This window comes from Malus sylvestris, chromosome 7 (genome assembly GCF_916048215.2).
Source record: "Malus sylvestris chromosome 7, drMalSylv7.2, whole genome shotgun sequence".
Classification (NCBI taxonomy): Eukaryota; Viridiplantae; Streptophyta; class Magnoliopsida; order Rosales; family Rosaceae; genus Malus; species Malus sylvestris.
Genome location: NC_062266.1, coordinates 1335305 through 1360345, shown reverse-complemented (window position 1 = coordinate 1360345; position 25041 = coordinate 1335305). Strand labels below are relative to the sequence as shown.

At 38.3% G+C, this 25041-nt stretch overlaps 5 protein-coding genes across 10 annotated transcripts in view; 2 read left to right on the top strand and 3 right to left on the bottom strand.

Moving 5' to 3' along the window:
* Positions 1-1575: 1575 nt before the first annotated feature.
* The window catches only part of LOC126628337 (uncharacterized), a 40572-nt gene continuing 17106 nt past the window's right edge, over positions 1576-25041 (top strand). The window contains exon 1 of the mRNA XM_050297973.1: positions 1576-1696. The gene's annotated coding sequence lies outside the window, so the exon portion shown is untranslated. The remainder of the gene's footprint in view (positions 1697-25041) is intronic.
* Positions 1695-5208, top strand: LOC126628335 (uncharacterized). Of its 6 annotated transcripts, XM_050297969.1 has the most exons (9): positions 1695-1931; positions 2023-2115; positions 2529-2732; positions 2817-2958; positions 3247-3386; positions 3538-3608; positions 3814-3834; positions 4007-4097; positions 4331-5208. In XM_050297969.1, exons 4-9 carry the CDS (start codon positions 2947-2949, stop codon positions 4434-4436), a joined length of 441 nt encoding a protein of 146 aa, XP_050153926.1. In that variant the 5' UTR covers positions 1695-1931; positions 2023-2115; positions 2529-2732; positions 2817-2946; the 3' UTR covers positions 4437-5208. The 6 variants fall into 6 exon arrangements, 4 of the variants coding, with proteins under 4 accessions (XP_050153926.1, XP_050153923.1, XP_050153924.1 ...); XM_050297966.1 differs by lacking the exon at positions 2817-2958 and having other exon boundaries at positions 2616-2732; XM_050297967.1 differs by lacking the exon at positions 2817-2958 and having other exon boundaries at positions 2529-2747.
* LOC126628331 (disease resistance protein RGA2-like) lies at positions 5513-7456 on the bottom strand. Its single transcript, XM_050297963.1, has 2 exons — positions 5804-7456; positions 5513-5715 (listed from the first exon to the last, which is right to left on the bottom strand). Exon 1 carries the CDS (start codon positions 6898-6900, stop codon positions 5851-5853), a length of 1050 nt encoding a protein of 349 aa, XP_050153920.1. The 5' UTR covers positions 6901-7456; the 3' UTR covers positions 5513-5715; positions 5804-5850.
* LOC126628346 (putative disease resistance protein RGA3) overlaps positions 5513-25041 on the bottom strand; it is a 40620-nt gene continuing 21091 nt past the window's right edge. The window contains exon 5 of the mRNA XM_050297999.1: positions 5513-5718. The gene's annotated coding sequence lies outside the window, so the exon portion shown is untranslated. The remainder of the gene's footprint in view (positions 5719-25041) is intronic.
* LOC126628328 (putative disease resistance protein RGA3) lies at positions 17068-24716 on the bottom strand. Its single transcript, XM_050297958.1, has 2 exons — positions 24273-24716; positions 17068-17965 (listed from the first exon to the last, which is right to left on the bottom strand). The coding sequence occupies exons 1-2, from the start codon at positions 24573-24575 to the stop codon at positions 17105-17107; spliced, it is 1164 nt and encodes a 387-aa protein (XP_050153915.1). The 5' UTR covers positions 24576-24716; the 3' UTR covers positions 17068-17104.

The window sequence follows — 25041 nt, the reverse complement described above, 5'->3', positions numbered from 1 at the left end:
TGAGATATTTAGTTTGATAATTGATATATATGTACGTGAAATGACGCGGTGGACGCTCAGGTGAGTTTATTTATTTTCAGCTAAGTTATTTATATGAATTGCATGGAAAGCTCATAACCTGCACCTAGGTGATAGTGCTTATATTGTTATTCACCACACCGCACGCTCGTCTTGGATCCAAGTAGGTGGATGTCGTACATACCATGTGAGGGTTCCGACATGCTAGTTGTACAGATCACTAGATGTGATTCCAACTAGTGGGTGACCTTAGTTATGCGCGCTGATGATTGATGAGAGAAGCACTAGAGCGTATTCATACACCTGTCATCGTACAGACTACCATATGTAGTTCCGAGTGACGTGCAGAGTTGGACCGTACAGGTCACCGAGGTGACTCCGGTTGGATTGGATGTTGAGCTTTAGTACCAGCCGTATAGGACCATAGTAGGGTCTCCGGTTGACTTATTACTTCACCTGACTATTATTGATGCATTCTGATTATATTTTGGGTATGGCATATCATTATTGAGATATTATGATGATGAATATGTGCTGAGTTATGATGTGGCGTATATATATATATATGTTTATATACTATTTTCTGGGAAAGTATACAGGTTTTTACGGCGAGGGGATAGAATTGTTTTTAATGAACTGTTTTGGAAAAACTATTTTGTTTTACTGACCCACTCATTTTGTTTTGTGCCCCTCCAGGTTCTAGTTTAGCGGTTGGTGGCTCTCGAGGTCTTATTCCAGCTTTCTGACAAATTGTCGACATGTAGGACTCACATGAGGGTGATGTATTTTTATTTTAGTCCTACTTGACTGCAGTTAACCTATGCTTTGAACTTATGTGTTTACTTTATAACTCGTCCGGTTACGTTCGTAGGTTGTTATGTTAGTGTCTAGTTTGAATTTCTGCTTATATATACTGTTGTTTCGCTTCCGTGTCGCACTTATGGTTACGTCACGCTCACGTGACGGCCAGCACATCTGGGTCCTCTGGATCGGGGTGTGTCATTGGACCTATGAGGAATATGTTGCTTTATGCTTGTCATAGGTTTTGTGGAAAATTTAGTGATTTTTTCAATATTTATCAGAATTTAAATATTTTTATATTAAAATGTTCATAAAATTAATTTACGATAGTCTACATATTTAATTTAAAAAAATTAATTTAAGAAAAAAAATAGCCTAAGTTAATTCTTTAATAATCTCGGATTAAAATTTTAGGTCAGAAGGATTTGAGCAGAAAAGCTGTTTCTAGGCTAAAAACTAAATTTTTCGGGCTAAAAAAATTGACTCTTAGCTCAACCATTGGAGATGGTCTAAGGAGTTATATTTAGTCATTTCAATTGAAAATGATATATGAATATGACCTAACTCTGTTCATTAAAAAATAATTCTTTATAACTCTAAACGGAACTATACATAACCTTTTAGTTGGAGATGGACCTTAAGGTCAGAATTCAGTCTTGTTTGTTAGCAAGTTCAATACACGAATTTCCTCATTTATCATACAATTCAAGAGCCTAAGATCTTTCGACAAAAAAAACGTGGAAAAAAAAAACAAAAGATCTTTGACTACTCAGCTTACGCCTTTCGCGTCTGAAAGCGTAACTATCTTGCAATAGCATCCTCCTGAGGTGCAAATTTGCGCGCCTTTAGAAAGTCTTCCCGCGCAGCGTCTGTCTGGGTCCCTGTTTGGTTTCGGAGAAAATCACAAGTTTCTCGCACATTTTCTCAATTTTTGTGTTGGAATTGATAGGTTGCGGTGAAGGAGGTTATCGAGAAGGTTCTGGCTGGGCTGATACGGCCTCATTTCGTTGTGGCTAATCTTGGAAGTGGGTTTGGATTGTATGACATTTCCAAGTTTGTTTGTGTTCTTGCTCATATAAACCCCTTAATCTTAATTAGTATATCTGAGCACGGTGAGTTTTTTGTATGATTTTTTTTTTTTGGGGTTCGTGGGTTTTAGAGTTTTTTCGGTGAATGGATTGATTTTTGTATGATGTTTGATAGTGGGTTTTGATGCTGAACCTATTCGTTGATCAATCTGAAGAGGAAGAGGAAGAAGGCAATTCCGAGCACGAGTCCAATCCCCAGCCCAATTCTGTATGATCCTCTAATTTCAAGTTTCCTTTCTATTCTGATTCCAAAAGCATGTTTGGGAATGATTAGGGTTTCAATTTTTGCTTTAATCTTAGCCGAAGGAACATATAGGTTGTGGTGTTGTCATTGCGGTGGATGATTTAGAAGAAAGTATGTATCTTGGGATTTTTTTGCTTGCAGTTGTTTAGGCCTAGACTGAAGAAAGTTTTGTGGAATGAGATACTTATGATTAGTCAATTTTACTAAAGCATTTCAGGTGTGATCCTTGTTGTCATATCCTTGAAATACTCAATTTTGACATTTAGTAATCTGTTTCGGTTTTGATGTCTTTAAGTTCATGGGTTGGTTCAATGTTGGATTTGAATTTTACCCTTCAAGAGTTGCTTATGTGAACCTTTTGACTGTTTCCATTGCAGGACTATAACAACAAAGTGGCGCAATTATGAGCAGGAAGAGTAGCAAGAGCAACCTTACAATTGTAAAGTTCAAGACTCCGGAGTCAGTGGATGGATGGGAAGTTTGTCAGGGGACTTACTTTCTGGATGTGGTTGCTTCTAAGTATGATGGAGGAATGGATGCCAAGTTCAAATTCACTTTCACCGGAGATGCTGTTTTCTCTGGTACAAGAGACTAAAGTAGGGTTTTGAGGTTCTAAAAGGAAATGAACTATTATTTCTTGTACTCTATTTCTTGCTGCATTGTAGGATATGTTTTCACCAGGGGAGGGTATTGAACTGTCAAAAAAGCTTTCAGTTCCTTTGGGTCGGACCCTTGACCAGTATGCCATATTTGCATTCTCAAATGGAGCTACTAAGCTAAAAGCAGCTTTCCAAAATGAAATTCATGGTATTTTTCTTATTATTTATTACAAGATTTGGGTAATAAAATTCATGGTATCCTTATTATTAATTACTTGGAATTTGAACACAAAATGAATTCATTTGATAGAAAATCATTGGCAACAGAAATTACCTGATGAATTTGCCGTGCAGCTACGACATTCCAGCTACATTTTGTGAATTGAGAAGCAAGCTGTGCAAGTTCAGTTGCATTCTGTTTACTTAATTTTCTGTGTTTTTTCTTTTGCTGTTTGGATTTAGGGCCTAAAACATTTTTCTTGTGCAAAATTTGTAGGTGGATGGTGCTATCTGGGCTGTTGAAAGTGCCACATTGAAAGCTGAGATGGTTTTAGAATTGCCTGTGTACAAAGGATTATCATGGCAGCGAGATCATGTTGCTCTGGGAAGCTATTTTGACGGCCCCCGTTGTTGGAGGTCAGTCTCTTCCTCTGCTTCCACTCCACTCCATTCATTTTATTTTTTATTTTTCATCACAAAAAATGAAAAATCGCTCGGGTTTCTGATTTTCCAGTACTATTATGTATACTTTTTACTTTTGGACATGAGTTCTGATTTTCCAGTTCAGTGGAATAACCGCCGCCACCAAAATCACATCTCAAAGTCTTCGAATTTCAACCCGCACATGCACTCAAACAGGTAGCAAATCGCCTTGACATCTCTCTCTCTCTCTCTCTCTCTCTCTCTAAATATGGGCTGTTTTGTTGTTTTGGATCTAATTTTTTTTTTTTTATATTTTGTTTCTGGGTTCTTTTAAAAATATGGATTTAGTGTCTGTGGAGTAATATTTATGTCAATATTTCTGTCAGATTAAGTAGACCTTCTTCTATATATCATTGTGCAGGAGTGGACGAGCTTAACGATGGTAAGTTGTCGCTGAAGGACGATATGAGAATGAACTATATACCATGCCAATCATCTTTCATTTGTTCATAGTGCTATAAAGTAGGGTGTGTCTGTTTGTTTTTGGGTTTTTTGGTGGTTTTTTTGTAATTTTCTGTGTTGTTTTTGGTGTAACAGATCTAAAAAATGTGTAGGGGCATGTATGACGGAATGTGAAAATTGGGGTTCGTCGGTTTGGGTGTTGTCACCATCGATCCTGCTTCCGACAACTCTCTTATCCAATCCGTCTGTTCCTCACTCTCTCCGTATCTCATCATTTTCCTAAATTTCTGTTTGTTTCCCGATAAAATGATTGAAAAGCAAAGAAAAGAAAAATGAGCTTAAATTTCTTTTCAATTAAAATTGGTTCTTTTTTGCTTGATTAAATGCCATTTTCGTTCCTGCTCTTCTGTTGCAATGCAATTTCCTTCTGGGGTTTGTATTATATGCATATTAATGCCTTAGCTTAGAGTTTGCAGGTTCCAGGGGCAAAATTCTTCCATGGAGTTGGCATTCCTGGCGATGCTAAAGACCTACTCAACCATATTGTTTGCAGGTTCAAGGTCCGTACTTTTCCCTTTTTAGTTCTTGGCAATACTAGCATCTTCAGACTTCAGCTTTTTAAAAATAAACATATTAACATATTATAAGTATGAGCTGGTGTGGGTTAATAATGAACTTAGATATGCGGGATAGAATATGGAAAGGAAAACTTAAGAAACCAATAGATTTTGATTGCAGATTAAGAAAATTTAAGAGACCGGTTCAATTGGGTAGCTGAAAAAAAGGAAAGAAAAGAAGAATATTAGTAAACATTCGGTACGTTTTCAGAATTTGTTTTGACTTATGGAGACCATTTGATTGCTAAGGAAATCGAGGAAAAGAAAACAAAGAAACTAAGAGTTGTCTGAGTTGTTTATTGAGAGAGGACATAGAAAAAACAACAAACATTTTTGTTTTTGTAATGGTTGTCATAGAAAGGATAAGATTGGGAATGAGGATGCTTCGTGGGATGTGTGGGCACACGAGAAAGGATAAGATTGGGAATGAGGATATCCGAGGTAAAGTAGGAGTAGCCGAAATTGAAGGAAAGATGGGAGAAAATCGGTTCCGGTGGTTTGGACATGTGCAAAGAAGGCCTACTGACGCTCCGGTTCGAAGATGTGACTACGGGACAGATGTTCAGGGCCGAAGGGGTAGAGGAAGACCTAGGAAAACTTTGGAAGAGACCCTAAGAAAAGACTTAGAGTACTTGGATCTAACGGAGGACATGACACAAAACCGAGCGCAATGGCGTTCTAGGATTCATAGGCCGACCCCACTTAGTGGGAAAAGGCTTTGTTATTGTTGTTGTTGTTGTTGTTGTAATGGTTGTCATAGAAAAAACAACAAACATTTTTGTTTTTGTAATGGTTATCAGTTTATTTGCTTTACTGAGAATATAGCGTTTATTGTGATTAATTTCGGGTTTGGGAGCAAATATTGGTGTCCTGAGCCGTATCTAGAGTAGATTTGGAGTTCATTCGGTTACTCCAGTGCATCGACAATTAATAGACATAATTCCTTTTGCCATTGTTTGTGTATAATTATGCGACTTATATGTTATATCGTGAAAAAGGTTGTTTCGCTTCCAATGCACCAACATATATTAAAAAGAAATATTTAAAGAGGGCTGGAACCCAGTCAAAGCTGGGAGGCTAGGCCCTCACGCCCATATTATATTACTTGAATGAAAAATATACAACGGGGGAGACATAGTTCCAAAACCCCTAAGATCAAAAGCAAAATGATATACAACCACTCTAAGTGGTCAACATTCACATATTGAACCAAAAGGTTGACGCCCCATTCACTGCATATAAGACTACATAATTGAAAAAAAAAAAAATTGAATATTTCATAGTTCATATTGAGTTAGGCAAGTGTAAATTGAAACAAGTTAGAAAACACACCTTAATCAGTGTCAATGTGTGGGATGTGAGCAATCTTAGGCCAGTCCTCACCTGTTTCTTTCTTGCATCATCTTAACATAGGGCACCCAGAAATTCCCAATATATTTAAACATGCCTCTTGGCAGTGAAGTTAGATTAGGACAATTACTGCTAATCAATTGAGAAAGACGGGGAAAAGAAGACAACGACAGATTTTCCGTTGATGAAGAAGAAGAAGAAGCACTGTTATGAGTGTGCGCCCTCCACCATCCCTTCAGAACAGGGCAATCTTCTATCCAGAGTTTCTCCAGGGAGGGAAAGAATGAGATCCTCATCATCTCATCACTCATACTATTACTGCTCTCTTTCTCTGATAGTAATATGTACTCCAACTTCTCCAGACGCCAGAGACAAAGAATCTTAAGGGAAGGCAAATGATCCAAGGGTGGAAAATGTTGGCATCTCTCACAGTTATACAATCTGAGATTAACAATATTAATGAGAGAAGAAAACCAACTCGCAAACCTCACACCACCATAATATGCTATAATCAACTCCTTTAGATTAGAATGGGGTTGCAATACTTCCATTGACTTTATAATATCCTCCTCATCCACTCCCTTTACATCTTCTCTAGAGTTCCAGATTAATTCCAACGAATGGAGATGCTGTTTGTCCTTGAGAGGTGTACCAACATTTGATTCTGACACCGCATGCCTCATATTATCAATAAGTAAGTCTCCCCTTAATTCGTTAAGGCTTCCCAGCTCAGCAAGACCAGCACTACCGCCCCTCCCCAAACAACTGCTTTCGCTCAAAACAAATCTATTCAATGTACGAACACCATTCAATTCACCAATTCCACGTGGCATTTCACTCAATCTCCAACACTCTTCCAAGATGAGATGCCTCAAGTTGATCATTTTTTTAATGTCTCTAGGCAATTCCACAAGCCCCCCACACTCTGTGAGGTCTAGTGTTTCCAAATTCGAAAGTCCAACTATCCAATCTGGAAGTCTCTCCATGGGATTACCTCTAAGATCAAGATATCTCAAATGTTTCATATTTTTGAGACTCTTGGGTAATGTTGTAATTCCCAATCCATTGAGACTCAACATCCGTAATGACTTCAAATTTGAAACAATTGTAGTATAAAATGCACTACTTGAGGAACTTCGATGCCCTTGCCAAAGAAAAAGAAAAGTTCGTATCTTGCTTGCTTTTAGCAACAAAGTTGGCACTTCTCATTCCAACAAATCAATATTAAAATTGAAAGATACGTGACGAAGCTTTTCATGAAAATTCTTTTGGTTCAGATCAATTATGGCGCTTCCGACCCCCGACACTAAGATTGCAAGTTCATTCATGAGATCGTGCATTTTACAACTTTTTATTATACCAAACTTATTTGTTTTTTCTTCTTGAAAAAACGATCTCTGCAACAACTCCCTATAATATTCATACGCAACATCCTCCAAACCCTCGTTTTCATCAGATGACTTAATAAACCCTTGTGCCACCCAAAGTCTAATCAATCTCTGTACAGAGATCTCATAATCAGGCGGGAACAAGCTACAGTAAGCAAAACAATGCTTCAAATGTGATGGGAGCACATCGTAACTCAGTTTAAGTGTTGGTAAAATATCATTTTCTTTCTGGCTTATTTTTGATAGTTTCTTTGTCACAGCCCGTCCCAGAATTACTAAATACCGAGGACGTGAAATTACTGAAACGCCCTTAAACGGGATTAAGGTGCGTAAATTTGGTATTTGTTTTACACTAAGATCCTAACTAGGGTTAGAATTATATATTTGTATGTGTTAATATTATATGGGTTAAGGTAGGGCCTTATACCCTGAAATCCTTCCCCAAAAACCGTTTTCTTGTCTCTCTCTCATCTCCTTAGTCACTCTCTCTCTCTTTCTTCATTTCAGAAACACTCTCTCACCCTCTCTCGAACTCTCTCAAGCTCTCGGACAAACACCAAGAACAACCATAATTCTATACGAACGTCCAATCTAAGATCACCATCGTGATCTTGGGAACTTCACGAGCACGGGGGTATAAGTTTCAGGTAAGTTTCATTTCTGAAATCCTAGTTTCTAAACACCCCGTGAATTGACACTATTAACGAACTTTAAATTTGTTGTGTTTTAGGTTAAACAAAGATCACCACGAGTCTTAGGAAGTCCCAAGGAGGCTCGGAGTGCCTCGTTTGAACAAAATGGACGTCGGGATCAATGGTTTCGAGTTTGGCCGAATTTGAAGAATTTTGGAAAGGTTTGATCTTGTTGTTTTTAGGCCTTAAAACCCTTCCAACGTGATTGTACATGTTAAATGCTTCATTTTGGTATAAATTACGTGAAAAATGGACGAAAAACGAAGGAGATTAGTGGATTTGAAATTTTTCCAGAAACCGGCGAACAGTCGCCGGCAACCGGCGACTCGCCGGAGAAGACAGAGAATCTTCCGTCAAGTTTGACGGAATATTCCGACGCCGTTAGTTAACTTTAACGGAAACCGTTAGTTTTTAACGGAATATTCCGAGAATATTCCTAACGCCGTTCACTGTAGCCGTCAGTGTGCACGGCACGTGGCTGCGCGTGGGGGGCGCGTAGACCCGTGCCCTATTTGGCGCGTGGGGGCGCGTGAGACCTCCAAAAATTATTTTAAAAATATGGGGATGATCCTGAGGTTGTGTAGGTCACTGTGGTATATTCATATACCCAATTTGAGCATCGTATGAAGAATTTATTACCTAGTTTGGTTTAGGTGCGTTAAATGTGCGTTAAATGATTGTTTTAAGTTATTTCACTTCTAGGTGGAACTTATAACGAGGACGAACACATCCAGGGGCGTCAAGGGGGTTACGACCCGGCGACATACCAGTGAGTGGGCATTGCTTTCTATATATATACGTATATACTCGATTTCCCCAGAAATCAAATTTAAATGAAAAGTATATTGAAATGAAATGAAATATGATGTGATTGCCATGCATAGAATGTTATGGATATTATGAACTGTCGTATGATGCATATATGTATGATGGTGCTGTGGAAGCACAGGTAAGTATTTAATTAATATTATGATGATGATGATGTATATTGAGCTCATATCCTGCACCATGGTTTAGTGCTTATAGTATTCACCGCATCGCACGCTCGCCTTGGATCCAAGTAGATGCTGGTCGTACAGTCCACGCGGAGTGGGTACGACGGGCCAGTCGTAGAGTGTTAGTGAGATTATGACTGGTGGGTGACCTTAGGTTATTGTATACAGATGATTGATGAGAGAAGCACTAGAGCGAATATTACCATGAGTCGTTCAGACTACATTAGGTGGTTCCGACTTATGTGCAGAAGGCCGGACAGGTCACGCGGAGTGACTCCGGCAGAGTGAGATTGATAGATGTTGAGCTCTAGGTTCAATCGTTCAGGGCTATTAGAGGGCCTCCGATTGATTATTTCTTTTACCTGATTTATATTATGTCAATGCATTCATACTAAACTGTTGAAATTGGCATGGTACATTCTTTATTGAATCTGTTATAAGATTGATGATTGAGACAGTTGAGATATATATGCTATATACTATTTTTCTGGGAAAGTATACAGGTTTTCCAAAAAGGGGTTATAAATGTGGATTTATGAAATGATTTGGAAAAGCTTTATTTTCGCCCACTCACGTTTTCTGTTTTTCGCCCCTCCAGGTTCTAGTTGATAGTTGTGGCGTTGGTGGCCTACGAGGACTGCTTCGGCGTTCTGACAGACTAAATAAATGTAGGATTCACCCGAGGGTGTTGTAAAATAGTTATGGTCCTACTTGACTGCACCTAGACGCTTATGCTCTGTTTATGTGTGTTTAGTACACTCTTATGCACATAGAATGCTAAGTTGTGAATAACTGCAATTAGTGGTTTTCGTTGACTCGTGTTTTATTATTAAATCGTTTCCGCTTGCGTTATGGTTACGTCACGCTCACGTGACGGCCAACACGTCCTAGTCTTCGGGTTAGGGTGTGTCAGTTTGGTATCAGAGCATAGGTTGCAGTCCTGTATAACTAATGAGTTCTTCTATTGATTTTTGGATGTTTTCTGTCAGAATTATGCCGCCTCGTAGAGATCATCGCCGTGCTGCTGAGCCTAATTTCCCCGATATAACTCAGTTATGGGCAGCAATGGCTCAAGCTTTTCAGGCTAATATCCGTCCTCCTCAGAGAACGCCCGTAGAGACGATGTATAATCTGAAATTCGAAACCTTTGAGGGAAATGAAGGTTATGAGGGGGCAGAAAGGTGGTTAGAGCGAATTGAGCAGACCTTTCAAGTGATGCAAAGTCAGGGAAACCTGCCAACTAATCGATGGGTGGAGACTACCACCTGGTTTTTGGGCCGTGAGCCAGCTGCGTGGTGGATAAATCAGTCGAGGCACATGACACCTGAAAGGGCAGCCGAATGGGAGGTATTTAAGGAAAATTTTATGAAGAGATTTGTTCCTCCGGAATATATAGATCGCAAGAAACAGGAATTCACCAGGCTGAAGCAGAGGAATATGTCTGCACATGAGTACTACAGGAAGTTTACTGATTTATCCCGTTATGATTCTGATTTAGCGGGTAATCAAGCAGAAATGCTTCGTCGTTTCAAGTTGGGATCTAAGAAGAGGTACAGAACGTTTGCCAATGCACTTCCCTGTGCCGATTATCATGAGTATTTTGAGATTCTGGTTCGGATGGAAGACTCTGATAATCTTCCGGACAGTGAGGATGACGAGGATAAAGGTAATGGTCAGAAGAAAAATGATAAAGGTAAGGGTATTTCCATTCCAGGACCTCGTCAGATGCAGAATTTCAAGAAAAGTGGAATGAGTTCGAGTTCTTCCAGTGGTGGATTTAGTGCCACAGGTCCGAGGAGAGGAGGTGGTAGGTTTGGTAATGGACCTAGATTTTCCGGTCAGAGAGGCTTTGGTGGTACTGGTAGTTCGGGTCCTCCGTTATGTCGCCATTGTAATTTCCGACATCATGGGGAATGTAGGAGACTCAGTGGTGCATGCTTTACATGTGGTCAGACAGGACATAGAGCTATGAATTGTCCCCAGAATCAGCAGAGACCCCAGCAGCCTGTTATGCCAACACCAGCACCGACTCAACAGAACTTTAATTCAGGCAGTTATGGCCAAGGTGGTCGTGGTGGTGCTTATCACTATCAGGGTGATGCTGCTCCTTATGCTCCGGGACAGTATCACTATTCCCAGGATCCTTATTTTCAGAGTGGATATTCTCAGGATCAGGGAGGTTATACTTCATATCCGTCTATGCCAGCTAGCGGATCTCAGTGGTATCAGGGGGGTCAGCCCCAACAGAGCGGAGTTGCTGCTAGCAGTGCAGGGTCGTTTAGGCCGCCTGCCCAGGCAGGTCAAGGACGTACTCATCAGGGACGAGGTAATCAGGGTGGCAGAGGTCGTGGAGGACGACAGCCAGCTCAGGGACGTGTTAACCACATATCGCTGCAAGATGCTCAGAACCATCCAGACTTGATTATGGGTACGTTGAATGTTCTTGGTCATTTTGCTAGAGTTTTGATTGATTGTGGTGCTACACACTCTGTGATTTCTCATACTTTTGCTCAAGTGACACAACCTTATCCTTCACCTCTAGGGTTTGATTTAGAGTTTGCTATGCCTAGAGGGGATAAATGTTATGTTGATAGTTTTTACTCTGGGTGTCCAGTGATGGTAGATAATGTCATTATGCCTGCTAATCTTATCCCGTTAGACATCGTGGATTTTGATGTGATTTTAGGGGCGGATTGGTTGCATTATAATCGCGCCCATATAGATTGTTACGGGAAATCAGTTACTTTTCTTCGTCCTGGACTACCTGAGGTTACATTTGTGGGTGAAAGAAGTGGAGTGAGACATGGTGTTATTTCAGCCATAAGGGCAAAGAAGTTGTTATCCAAGGGTTGTCAGGGATACTTGGCACATGTGGTTTTGAATGATGTTGATCCCAGTAGTGTGGAGGAAGTCGGAGTAGTCAGACACTATCCTGATGTATTTCCAGATGATTTGCCTGGATTGCCTCCAGATAGAGATGTGGAGTTTTCGATTGAATTACTTCCAGGTACAAATCCTATCTCTTTGACTCCTTATAGAATGGCACCAGCAGAATTAAGAGAGTTGAAAATTCAATTGCAAGAGTTAATTGATAAAGGTTTCATTCAGCCTAGTTCTTCACCTTGGGGAGCTCCGGTGTTGTTTGTAAGAAAGAAAGATGGAACTTTGAGATTGTGTATTGATTACAGGCAATTGAATCGGGTGACGATTAAAAACCGTTATCCCTTGCCTCGTATAGATGATTTGTTTGATCAGCTCAAGGGTGCCTGTGTATTTTCTAAGATCGATTTGAGGTCTGGGTATTATCAACTAAAGATTAAAGATGAGGATGTTCATAAAACAGCTTTCAGGACTCGTTATGGACATTATGAGTTTTTGGTGATGCCATTTGGATTGACTAATGCTCCTGCAGCTTTCATGAGATTGATGAATGAAGTATTCCAGGAATATCTTGACAGGTTTGTCATTGTTTTTATTGATGATATCCTGATATATTCTAAGTCGAAATCAGACCATATTCGACATCTTAACTTGGTGTTAAGGAAATTGAGGGAACACCGGTTATATGCCAAATTTAGTAAATGTCAGTTTTGGCTAAATCAAGTGGCATTTTTGGGACATGTGGTATCAGCTCAGGGAATTCAAGTGGATCCTCAAAAGATAGTAGCAGTGGAGAGTTGGGAACAACCTCGAACGGTCACTGAGGTGCGGAGTTTTCTTGGTTTGGCAGGTTATTATAGACGGTTTGTTCAAGACTTTTCTATGATTGCCTTGCCATTAACGAAGTTAACCAGGAAGGATGTTAAGTTTGAATGGGATGAAAGTTGTGAGCAAAGTTTCCAGCAGTTGAAGTATTGCCTTACTCATGCACCTGTGTTAGTACTTCCTGATGATAATGGTAACTTCGAGATCTACAGTGATGCTTCTTTGAATGGTTTGGGTTGTGTTTTGATGCAGCATAGTAGAGTGATTGCCTATGCTTCTAGGCAGTTGAAGACTCATGAAAGAAACTATCCGACTCACGATCTTGAGTTGGCAGCTATTGTGTTTGCTTTGAAGATTTGGAGACACTATCTCTATGGCGAGAAATGTAAGATCTTTACAGATCATAAAAGTCTTCAGTACCTTTTCACTCAGCATGATCTTAATCTTCGTCAGAGAAGATGGTTGGAATTGTTAAGTGATTATGATTGCACGATTGAGTACCATCCGGGTCGTGCAAATGTGGTAGCTGATGCTTTGAGTAGAAAACCTCAAGGGCGACTTAATGCTTTGTATGCCAATCGTGTTCCTCTTCTGGCAGAGTTGAGATCTACTGGAGTAGAGTTAGAATTGGAAGAGCAAAGTGAAGCTTTTCTTGCCAATTTTCAAGTCAAGCCAGTCTTAATTGATCGGGTGCTTACAGCTTAATCGTTGGATGAAGAAATCCAAGAGTTGATCAGTTTAAGAAATGAAGGGAAGAAGAAAGATCTCAGGATCCGAGGATCAGATGGTATGCTTATGCAAGAGAACAAGATGTATGTGCCTAATAATGAGGAACTGAAGAAGGAAATCTTAGATGAAGCACATTGTTCGGCTTATGCTATGCACCCAGGAGGGACTAAAATGTATCATACCATTCGACCATTCTACTATTGGCCGGGTATGAAGAGGGAGATTGCGGAGTATGTTAGTAGGTGTATTGTCTGCCAGCAGGTTAAGGCTGAAAGAAAGAAGCCGTTTGGGAGATTGCAACCACTTCCCGTTCCCCAGTGGAAATGGGAGAATATAACGATGGATTTTGTGTATAAGTTGCCTCGTACACAAAATGGTTTTGATGGCATTTGGGTGGTTGTAGATCGACTTACCAAATCAGCACATTTTATTCCAGTAAGGGAGAAGTATCCTTTAAATAAGTTGGCTCAGTTATTCATATCGAAGATTGTAAAGTATCATGGTGTCCTAGTGAATATTATTTTTGATCGAGATCCAAGATTTACTTCTAAGTTTTGGACAGCTTTTCAAGAAGCTTTGGGTACTAGATTGCTTTACAGTACAGCTTATCATCCACAGACAGATGGTCAGTCAGAGAGAACTATTCAGACACTCGAGGATATGTTGAGATCCTCTGTGATGCAATTTGGTGACTCTTGGCATGATCGCTTGGATTTGATGGAGTTTGCCTACAATAATAGTTTTCATTCGAGTATTGGAATGCCTCCATTTGAAGCGCTTTATGGTAAAGCTTGCCGTACTCCATTATGTTGGTCAGAGGTCGGTGAAAGAATACTTGAGGGCCCAGAGATTGTGGATGAGACTACTCAGAATATTCAGGTAATTAAATCTAACCTGAAAGTGGCCCAGGATAGGCAAAAGAGCCTAGCGGATCGACATACCACGGATAGAATGTATAATGTGGGCGACTATGTATTTCTGAAATTATCGCCTTGGAGAGGTGTGGTTCGATTTGGGAAGAAAGGAAAGCTAAGTCCCAGGTACATTGGACCTTATGAGATCACTGAGAGGATTGGTGAAGTTGCTTACAGGTTGGAGCTACCTCAAGAGTTGTCTAAGGTACATAATGTGTTCCATGTGTCGATGCTTCGACATTATGTTTCAGATCCTTCACATGTGATTCCTCCTCAACCATTGGAAATTAATCCGGACTTGATGTACGATGAGGAACCAGTGACTATTCTGGATTGGAAAGATAAGACCTTGAGGAATAAGACCGTGAGCTTGGTAAAAGTATTGTGGAGAAACCATTCAGCTGAAGAAGCTACTTGGGAGACAGAAGAACGGATGAGAAATATGTATCCGAGATTATTCTATGAGTTTTGATGTTCTGGTTGATGATTGGAATTTCGGGGACGAAATTCTATAAGGAGGGGAGATTGTCACAGCCCGTCCCAGAATTACTAAATACCGAGGACGTGAAATTACTAAAACACCCTTAAACGGGATTAAGGTGCGTAAATTTGGTATTTGTTTTACACTAAGATCCTAACTAGGGTTAGAATTATATATTTGTATGTGTTAATATTATATGGGTTAAGGTAGGGCCTTATACCCTGAAATCCTTCCCCAAAAACCGTTTTCTTGTCTCTCTCTCATCTCCTTAGTCACTCTCTCTCTCTTTCTTCATTTCAGAAACACTCTCTCACCCTCTCTCGAACTCTCTCAAGCTCTCGGACAAACACCAAGAACAACCATAATTCTATACGAACGTCCAATCTAAGATCACCATCGTGATCTTGGGAACTTCACGAGCACGGGGGTATAAGTTTCAGGTAAGTTTCATTTCTGAAATCCTAGTTTCTAAACACCCCGTGAATTGACACTGTTCACGAACTTTAAATTTGTTGTGTTTTAGGTTAAACAAAGATCACCACGAGTCTTAGGAAGTCCCAAGGAGGCTCGGAGTGCCTCGTTTGAACAAAATGGACGTCGGGATCAATGGTTTCGAGTTTGGCCGAATTTGAAGAATTTTGGAAAGGTTTGATCTTGTTGTTTTTAGGCCTTAAAACCCTTCCAACGTGATTGTACATGTTAAATGCTTCATTTTGGTATAAATTACGTGAAAAATGGACGAAAAACGAAGGAGATTAGTGGATTTGAAATTTTTCCAGAAACCGGCGAACAGTCGCCGGCGACCGGCGACTCGCCGGAGAAGACAGAGAATCTTCCGTCAAGTTTGACGGAATATTCCGACGCCGTTAGTTAACTTTAACGGAAACCGTTAGTTTTTAACGGAATATTCCGAGAATATTCCTAACGCCGTTCACTGTAGCCGTCAGTGTGCACGGCACGTGGCTGCGCGTGGGGGGCGCGTAGACCCGTGCCCTATTTGGCGCGTGGGGGCGCGTGAGACCTCCAAAAATTATTTTAAAAATATGGGGATGATCCTGAGGTTGTGTAGGTCACTGTGGTATATTCATATACCCAATTTGAGCATCGTATGAAGAATTTATTACCTAGTTTGGTTTAGGTGCGTTAAATGTGCGTTAAATGATTGTTTTAAGTTATTTCACTTCTAGGTGGAACTTATAACGAGGACGAACACATCCAGGGGCGTCAAGGGGGTTACGACCCGGCGACATACCAGTGAGTGGGCATTGCTTTCTATATATATACCTATATACTCGATTTCCCCAGAAATCAAATTTAAATGAAAAGTATATTGAAATGAAATGAAATATGATGTGATTGCCATGCATAGAATGTTATGGATATTATGAACTGTCGTATGATGCATATATGTATGATGGTGCTGTGGAAGCACAGGTAAGTATTTAATTAATATTATGATGATGATGATGTATATTGAGCTCATATCCTGCACCATGGTTTAGTGCTTATAGTATTCACCGCATCGCACGCTCGCCTTTGATCCAAGTAGATGCTGGTCGTACAGTCCACGCGGAGTGGGTACGACGGGCCAGTCGTAGAGTGTTAGTGAGATTATGACTGGTGGGTGACCTTAGGTTATTGTATACAGATGATTGATGAGAGAAGCACTAGAGCGAATATTACCATGAGTCGTTCAGACTACATTAGGTGGTTCCGACTTATGTGCAGAAGGCCGGACAGGTCACACGGAGTGACTCCGGCAGAGTGAGATTGATAGATGTTGAGCTCTAGGTTCAATAGTTCAGGGCTATTAGAGGGCCTCCGATTGATTATTTCTTTTACCTGATTTATATTATGTCAATGCATTCATACTAAACTGTTGAAATTGGCATGGTACATTCTTTATTGAATCTGTTATAAGATTGATGATTGAGACAGTTGAGATATATATGCTATATACTATTTTTCTGGGAAAGTATACAGGTTTTCCAAAAAGGGGTTATAAATGTGGATTTATGAAATGATTTGGAAAAGCTTTATTTTCGCCCACTCACGTTTTCTGTTTTTCGCCCCTCCAGGTTCTAGTTGATAGTTGTGGCGTTGGTGGCCTACGAGGACTGCTTCGGCGTTCTGACAGACTAAATAAATGTAGGATTCACCCGAGGGTGTTGTAAAATAGTTATGGTCCTACTTGACTGCACCTAGACGCTTATGCTCTGTTTATGTGTGTTTAGTACACTCTTATGCACATAGAATGCTAAGTTGTGAATAACTGCAATTAGTGGTTTTCGTTGACTCGTGTTTTATTATTAAATTGTTTCCGCTTGCGTTATGGTTACGTCACGCTCACGTGACGGCCAGCACGTCCTAGTCTTCGGGTTAGGGTGTGTCATTCTTTTCTTTGAAATTCAACCATTCTATTTCGTGATCTTTGGTGCGCAACATCCCACCTATTGTCCTTATAGCAAGTGGAACTCCATGACATTTTCTTGCAACCTCCGCCCCAATTGCCTTAATTGTTGAATTCTCCGGCTCTTTTCCATCTTTAAAAGCCATTTCCTTAAATAAAGACCAACTTTGCTCTTCATTCAAACCCCTTAAGGTGTATGGTTTAGTTGTGTCTGATATCGTCGCAACGATTTTACTACGAGTGGTTATTAGTATTCTACTACCTTTTTCACCAGCCATTAACAAGTACTTCAAGCTACGCCATTTCTCTGGATCCTCATTCCAAACGTCATCCAGCACAAGTAGGTACTTCTTCCCATCTACTTTTTTTCTAAGATCATTTTGCAACTGCTCTATCCCATTATGCTCTGATTGAAGGATTTTCTTAACAACTATATCCAGCTCAAATACATTAGAGACACATGTCCATATTTTCAACTCAAAATGTTTTTGAATCTCCTTATCGTTGAATATGAGTTGGGCAAGTGCAGTTTTCCCCAATCCTCCAAATCCAACTATGGAAATGGTTGACACGTTCTCAGTTGAGATGGGATCCAACAAAAGTTGGATTATTGCCTTTTTATCTTCATCTCTCCCTATAATATTTTCTTTAGGGACAAATGAGTGAGTGACCCTCTCTCTCTTTATAAATCGTGTATCTTCACGATTATCTTTTAAGTCATTGGGTCTACGAGATGCAACTTCACTAAGCCTTTTGTTAATATTTTTTACCTTATGACCCATCTTTAGCCCAAAAACAAGTTGATTTGAGCTAGAAAAGAAAAGACGCACCTGTAAGAATTTGAGCAGACATAACCATTATTTCGATAGAACTGTATTAATTAAGTTAATAGAGTTTTGTAATAGTAAGTTATATGAAACATTCAAAACAATAATATAGAATGCTTATTGCAGTTAATTATGAGTTGTTGAAAGACCTAGTCACTACTAGAAATTTCCACTTTGCCGACAAAAATAGTTTGTCGGCAAAAGTCAAAATTCGTCGGCAAAGAGCCTTTCCCAACGAAAAATTTTGTCGGCAATTTTGTCGCTAAAAGCATGTCGCGCAAGATCTTTCTCGACAAATCTTGATATTTCATCAGCTCATTTTTAAGGCGACAAATCTCAGCCGTCAAACTGTGCCCATCACCAAAACAACATTGCGACAAAATATTTTGTCAGCATAGGTTGTTTTTTCGCGACGAAATTATTTGTCGGCTTAGTGATCTTGTCGCGACAAAATATTTTGTCGGCTGAGTAATCTTGTTGCGACAAAACATTTTGGCGGCTAAGTAATCTTGTCATGACAAAATGGTTTTTCGGCTACGTAGTCCTATGACAACAAATTGGTTTGTCGGCTCAAATGACTTGTGTAGACAAAATAATTAGTTGGTTGAATCTTTTGTGAACAAAAACATTTGTCGGCCAATTAATTTTGTGCCGACAAAACATGTCAAGTCCAATATTTTCTAATTTTTAATAATATTTTTAACCATCACAAACAAGCAAGCTTAAGAGATCGAGAAGGGGCGTGAATGAAGAATTAATGTAGGAACAACACAAAATTCATGTAATATAAACTAATGTAAGGTTCACAATTCGGTGTAGTTACAAAATACAAAAATATCTATGTTTTCATTTCGAGATTACTATAATATAGATAAAATATCCTTAAGTATCACCATTCTCACTATAGTCCTCATCAAGTTGATATGCAACATCATGAAATCGGGAAACGATAAGGATCATCATGAAACACTCCAGTATCAAACAACTGTAGAAGAAAAACAAATTAAAAAACTTGATTAGCAAACGTTAAGGGTGCTAAATATCATTGACATTAAGGAACGCAAGGCCACACTAGAGTGGTATTTCTAAACAAATAACTTATGAAACCATAAATGTGTAAACAACAAGATAAAGATATCTACTAATCAAGTTAACTTACCAACGCCATGCAGCATCACAACCTAGCAAAATTACATGTTTAATAGATACCAGGTAATAATCAAGTTAACATCAACTACTTATATGTCATTCATCACTGTAAACAACAAGATAAACATTATAAACAGCAAGGCAACATGATTATCACACTCTGTAAACAAGGCAGCATGATAAGTAGATCATATAAATCCTTGAAAGGTATATAATTTATATAAACATAACAATACCAATCACCTATCTAAGTAGGTTATAACTCTAGAACATAAGCATATGCACCTGGAAACATAAATAAACTATACTAAAGCATCCTAATTCATCATTGTTTAAATTCAAAAGACATAAGCGTTCAAACACTGCAAAAATAAGTGGAAGAAAAACACAAAGTCACCAAAGACAAAAGCTTCCTAAAACGAAAAATCAAACCAGATGGAACAACCATAGACAAATGATCACAAAATAGAAGAAAACATTTGAAAGAAAGAGCTAACAGACCTTTATTCGAAAGGGCTTGCATCGCTGTTCACAAAACCCCCAAAATCTGGAGACCAATATTTTCTGCAACAAAAAAGCCAATCAGATTAGGGAACCACACCGAAATCACTAAAAAAATTAACCAAACAATGAATGAAAAACGCTAAAAGTTCAATTTCACACCGATAATAACTGAAATGAAAAAGAAACAAAAATATAGGAATACCATATTAATTTTCAAATCTTACCACCAGTTTGCAGGGTGTAACGAAAGCTTGTGTCTCACCATGGCTCAGTCTTTGCTTTATTAGTAACTTAGCCGTCAAATCTTTCAACTGCAATGATCAATTGAACATGATCAGAGAAAAACCACATATGGAAAAGCACACAACTTTCAAAATGTTGATGGCATCCACAATCAAAAGTTTTCACTTTGCTTCTATCTGCAAGATACCAAACGATATTAACAATGAAGGGATGATAACAAATCTCATTAAAGAACACACTGCATTTATTACCAAAGTGTTAACCAGGTGAAAGTATAAAATATTACGGATTTACACAGTCAAATTCTACATTTGTTGATTATAATTAGTGAAATAAACAGTAATCTATACAACAATAAATATAAAAATAGTTATTCAAGTTGATTTCGCAATTTCTAAAGGTTTAAAGACTGGAGCATCAGATATTTGTTGAATTTAAAACTTTATGTGATCTTAATCCAAACATAGAATGGGTATGGGAATCAGGGAGAGAATATAGAATGGGTATGGGGTAATAACTCTGTATCGATGCGAAGCAATCCATATGTTTTCAAACTGAAACATGAAAAAAATTAAAATAGAAGTGCCTTCTAAAGTTTTTATTTTTGCTATCATATAACATTGATAGCACATGGTATGTTTGTGTTCTTCCCTCATATAGGATGTACTCTTATACACTAAGACAAACTGTCAACCTTGACAACCATTAAATGACTCTGCTAGACCATCTATCAGAAACATTGCATTCATATTTTTGCTTGACCACAATTTTAACATGTGTTAATCTGTAATGCGATTTGTTATCTTTTTAATGGATATCTGATTAGAGTTATACAGTTTTTCCTTCTTTTTTCATTTCACATTAGAATATAAACATTCATCCATCATAACCACACCAAAAGTGGGCAATTCATTGTAAAAATACAAAACCATTAAGGTGATAAATCTAACTGATCTATTTCTTGAACTCCGAGGCTAATTCTATCTTAGAAATGTTTTCTTCTGGTACAATATTACTACTCCCCCTTTTTCTTTTTGGCGGAATTGATTGAAATCAATTGGATCAACAGAATAGCCAGTTCATTACAATCTACAGAAATTCAAAATAAAAACTAATATAAAGCTCAGCCAAAACATACCCAAACTGAATACGATTTGTCTGACGATCACTTGAATACAAAGATCACCCAAAATTGAGCGAAAATCTGGGAACAAAATCAATCCAATTGTAATAATTAACAGTTAGACAACCAAAAAACAAATCTATGGGCAAGACAACCAAAAATGAAATCAAACTGCAAAACAAAACTAAAAAATTTAGAAATCAGTCACCTTAATACGTACCAGTTAACAAAACGGCGAAAAAGACGAAATCGATACGGTTCGCACCCAAAAACAGAGAAGAACAGCCAACAACTATTCCAAAAATCAAAGAACGTGTCTGCCCGGAGGTAATTTTGTGAAACCAAGAGGAAGAAATTGATAGAAAACAGGGCGCACAACGATGAAGGCGGAGGAAAACCTAGATGAGGAAACCAGAAAATGGAGAGCCAAAAGGTAAAGTGAAACAGATGAATCGAAAGAGAGAAAGAAAGGCTGTTGGACGCGTGGGCTGGATGGGTAGAATCGGAAATTCACTGCACACATATGAGGAAGCACGGCAAAAGCCAAGAAAAGCGGAGGGCATAACTGTCCTTGCACTGTTCACGAACAGTATAAAACAGTGCACCCGAGTTTGGGTTTTAGTATATGTATAATATATATAGAATTTATACTTTCATTAAGTATAACATAAGAATTTGTGGTATCCACAAGTGTAAATATTTTAAATTGAAGATCGAGCTCATTCATTGTATTCATATAGGATCAAGGAGTGTAGCTGTAAAAAATCATCAAAATTGGAGTTAAAATAACCGCTAAATCGTGATTTTTCGTTTATAGCCGTCAAAAAGTTTTGTCTCCTTACATGATCTCTGAATGTTTGTTTTTTGCAATTTTTTTCGTATGCGATCTCGAAACATATATAAACAAGTTTGACGGTTGGATCGTTGAAATTAGTTTCGTAGAATGTGTATCCCATGAAAATGATAGATTCACTAACACTTAGAGTTTATTTATACTTTCATTAAGTATAACATAAGAATTTGTGGTATCCACAAGTGTAAATATTTTAAATTGAAGATCGAGCTTATTCATTGTATTCATAGAGGATCAAGGAGTGTAGCTGTAAAAAATCATCAAAATTGGAGTTAAAATAACCGTTAAATCGTGATTTTTCGTTTATAGCCGTAAAAAAGTTTTGTCTCCTTACATGATCTTTGAATGTTTGTTTTTTGCAATTTTTGGCGTATGCGATCTCGAAACATATATAAACAAGTTTGACGGTTGGATCGTTGAAATTAGTTTCGTAGAATGTGTATCCCATGAAAATGATAGATTCACTAACACTTACAGTTTATTTATACTTTCATTAAGTATAACATAAGAATTTGTGGTATCCACAAGTGTAAATATTTTAAATTGAAGATCGAGCTCATTCATTGTATTCATATAGGATCAAGGAGTGTAGCTGTAAAAAATCATCAAAATTGGAGTTAAAATAACCGTTAAATTGTGATTTTTCGTTTATAGCCGTCAAAAAGTTTTGTCTCCTTACATGATCTCTGAATGTTTGTTTTTTGCAATTTTTGGCGTATGCGATCTCGAAACATATATAAACAAGTTTGACGGTTGGATCGTTGAAATTAGTTTCGTAGAATGTGTATCCCATGAAAATGATAAATTCACTAACACTTAGTTTATTTATACTTTCATTAAGTATAACATAAGAATTTGTGGTATCCACAAGTGTAAATATTTTAAATTGAAGATCGAGCTCATTCATTGTAAATATTTTAAACTGAAGCCCTTTTGTGACGCCAGCATTAGTGTCGCTATTCCAATCCGACATTACATTGTTTTATGTCAGATTTTTTCTAAATTTCCGACAGAAATTGGGTTTCTTGTCGGTTTTTGCTTCGCCACTGATAAGGTATATTGCAGTAGTGGGTGTTGGTACCAAGTAACAGATGATAGGGGCGTGGATGATAATCAGTTAAGAGTGCAAGAATCGTAAACCTAGGGATAGAAATCGTCAAAATTGTTTCTGAGCGGGAAAGACCCCGCCAAATTGTTAGAAGATAAATAAGAATTCTTATCAAACTGAAATCGGATGGCGTGAGCGAAGAATGTGGGAGGGAAGTCATGAGCAATTGGGATTAGCATGCAATTGGGAGGGAGATCATGAGGCGACAAAATAGGAATAGCATGCAATGGGAGGGAGATCAGGCAATTGGGGGATGTGAACCGACAATTGAGGGATGTGAACCGACAATTGGAATAATAGAAATATTATGGGAGGGAGATCATGAGGCGGTAAAATAGGATTAGACAAAATATGGGAGGGAGATCATGCAATTGGCAGATGTGAACCGACAAAATAGGTTTGGATTGCCACGGGAAATTTATAAGTTTGTTCTTATAATTATATGTTATGTTTTTAGAAAACTTGGCATGCTTGTCGAATTAAAATGGATGATTACATACAACTGTATTCAAATTTACAATTGTAATTGCTAATAATTGATCATAGCCTAAACCAAGTTATATGTTGCTAGAAAGTAGTTTGGAGTTAGAATTGATAGGAAGAACTTTTTCAAACACTCACATATTATGAAATCAAATTGTCAATATAGATTATTGATGGCATAAAACTACAATCCAGAAATATGAAATGCTAGATATCTCTTTATCTATGCTCCCGTTCATATAGAGAAACAAGAGAGAATGACAGCATAAATAGTTGCCAAGAGCTTTGATTGCGTTCCCCGGAAAAAAATGGATAGGTGCACTGGTGAAAACCTCTCACGTAGAGTTATTAATACCTTGCCAATGACATACTTTATTGCCTCTCTAATCAATTTGCCGATGAAATACTTTGTTGCCTCACATCATCGGCTAATATTTCAATATAGCGGGAAAAGTTCCCGCCAAAGTTTACCCGTCAAAACAAAATTTGTCAGGGCATCGAATTTACGCCTACAAAATGATTGTCGGCTAACGTTTCAATTTTCTCGGCTAAGATTGGCATTGTAAATTGGTTCTAGTGTGAGTATTCAGCCGACAAATTAAAAATTTCGTCGAGAAAGGACTCTTGTGCCGACAAAATTTTGCTTTGTCGGCTTATAATTTGTCGGCAAAATTATAATTTCTAGTAGTGAGTGTTTTCCTAATAGGTGGATATCTATAGGCTTATGTGACTACGAAAAGGTTCTACGAGATGCAACCTCACCAAGCTTCTCATTAATATATTTTATCTTATGACCCATCTTTAGCCCAAAAACAAGTTGATTTGAGCTAGAGAAGAAGAGGCGTACCTTCTTTGACAGCTTAGTATTTCCAGGCACCATTTGTCTCCGCTGAGCTTCAGCATTAAACTCATCCAGCACGTCATCGGCTTCATAAACTGCGTCTTCTATTCTTTGGAGACATACTTTGACTTCATTGTTGGCCTGCTTTTGCTCAGCGTCAAGAAGAACAGCTTGGAATTCGGCAACTGTCTGCTGGAGCTTGTTGAACTCATCTTGAACACCACAAATCAATCCAATCTCTTGGAAAGCAAGGGAGCCAAGCCTTCCAATGATCCCTTCGGCAATGTTGAAGAGAACTCCTTCCGCCATTTCTTGTATTCAGGACAAGAAAAAACACAGGCAGGTGAAGTGAATTAAAGTAGAAGTTTGTACACGAGAATATGATTTTGCATAGTGAAAGATGGCTCGTCCCTGCTCGTCTTTATACATGCCATTCCACTTTAATTAAAGAATAACTTGAATGGTTAACACACTCATTCCCATTCCACTTTAATTAAAGAATAACTTGAATGGTTAACACATTCTATCCCTTTTCCACAAGTTCTGAATGGTTAACATATTCTATCTCTTTTCCACAAGGTAAGGCAATTATGTTCGACAAAGGAAGTCAAAAATTGGGTCCATTTGGGAGAGGAAATTTCAAACCACAATCCAATATTTTTATGACTTCATATAATATGGCATGCTTTTTTACACAAAATATAAATTAAAATCATTTCGATTCTTCAATTTCATACACTTACTAAAACATGATATGCTTTATTTATAAAGAATA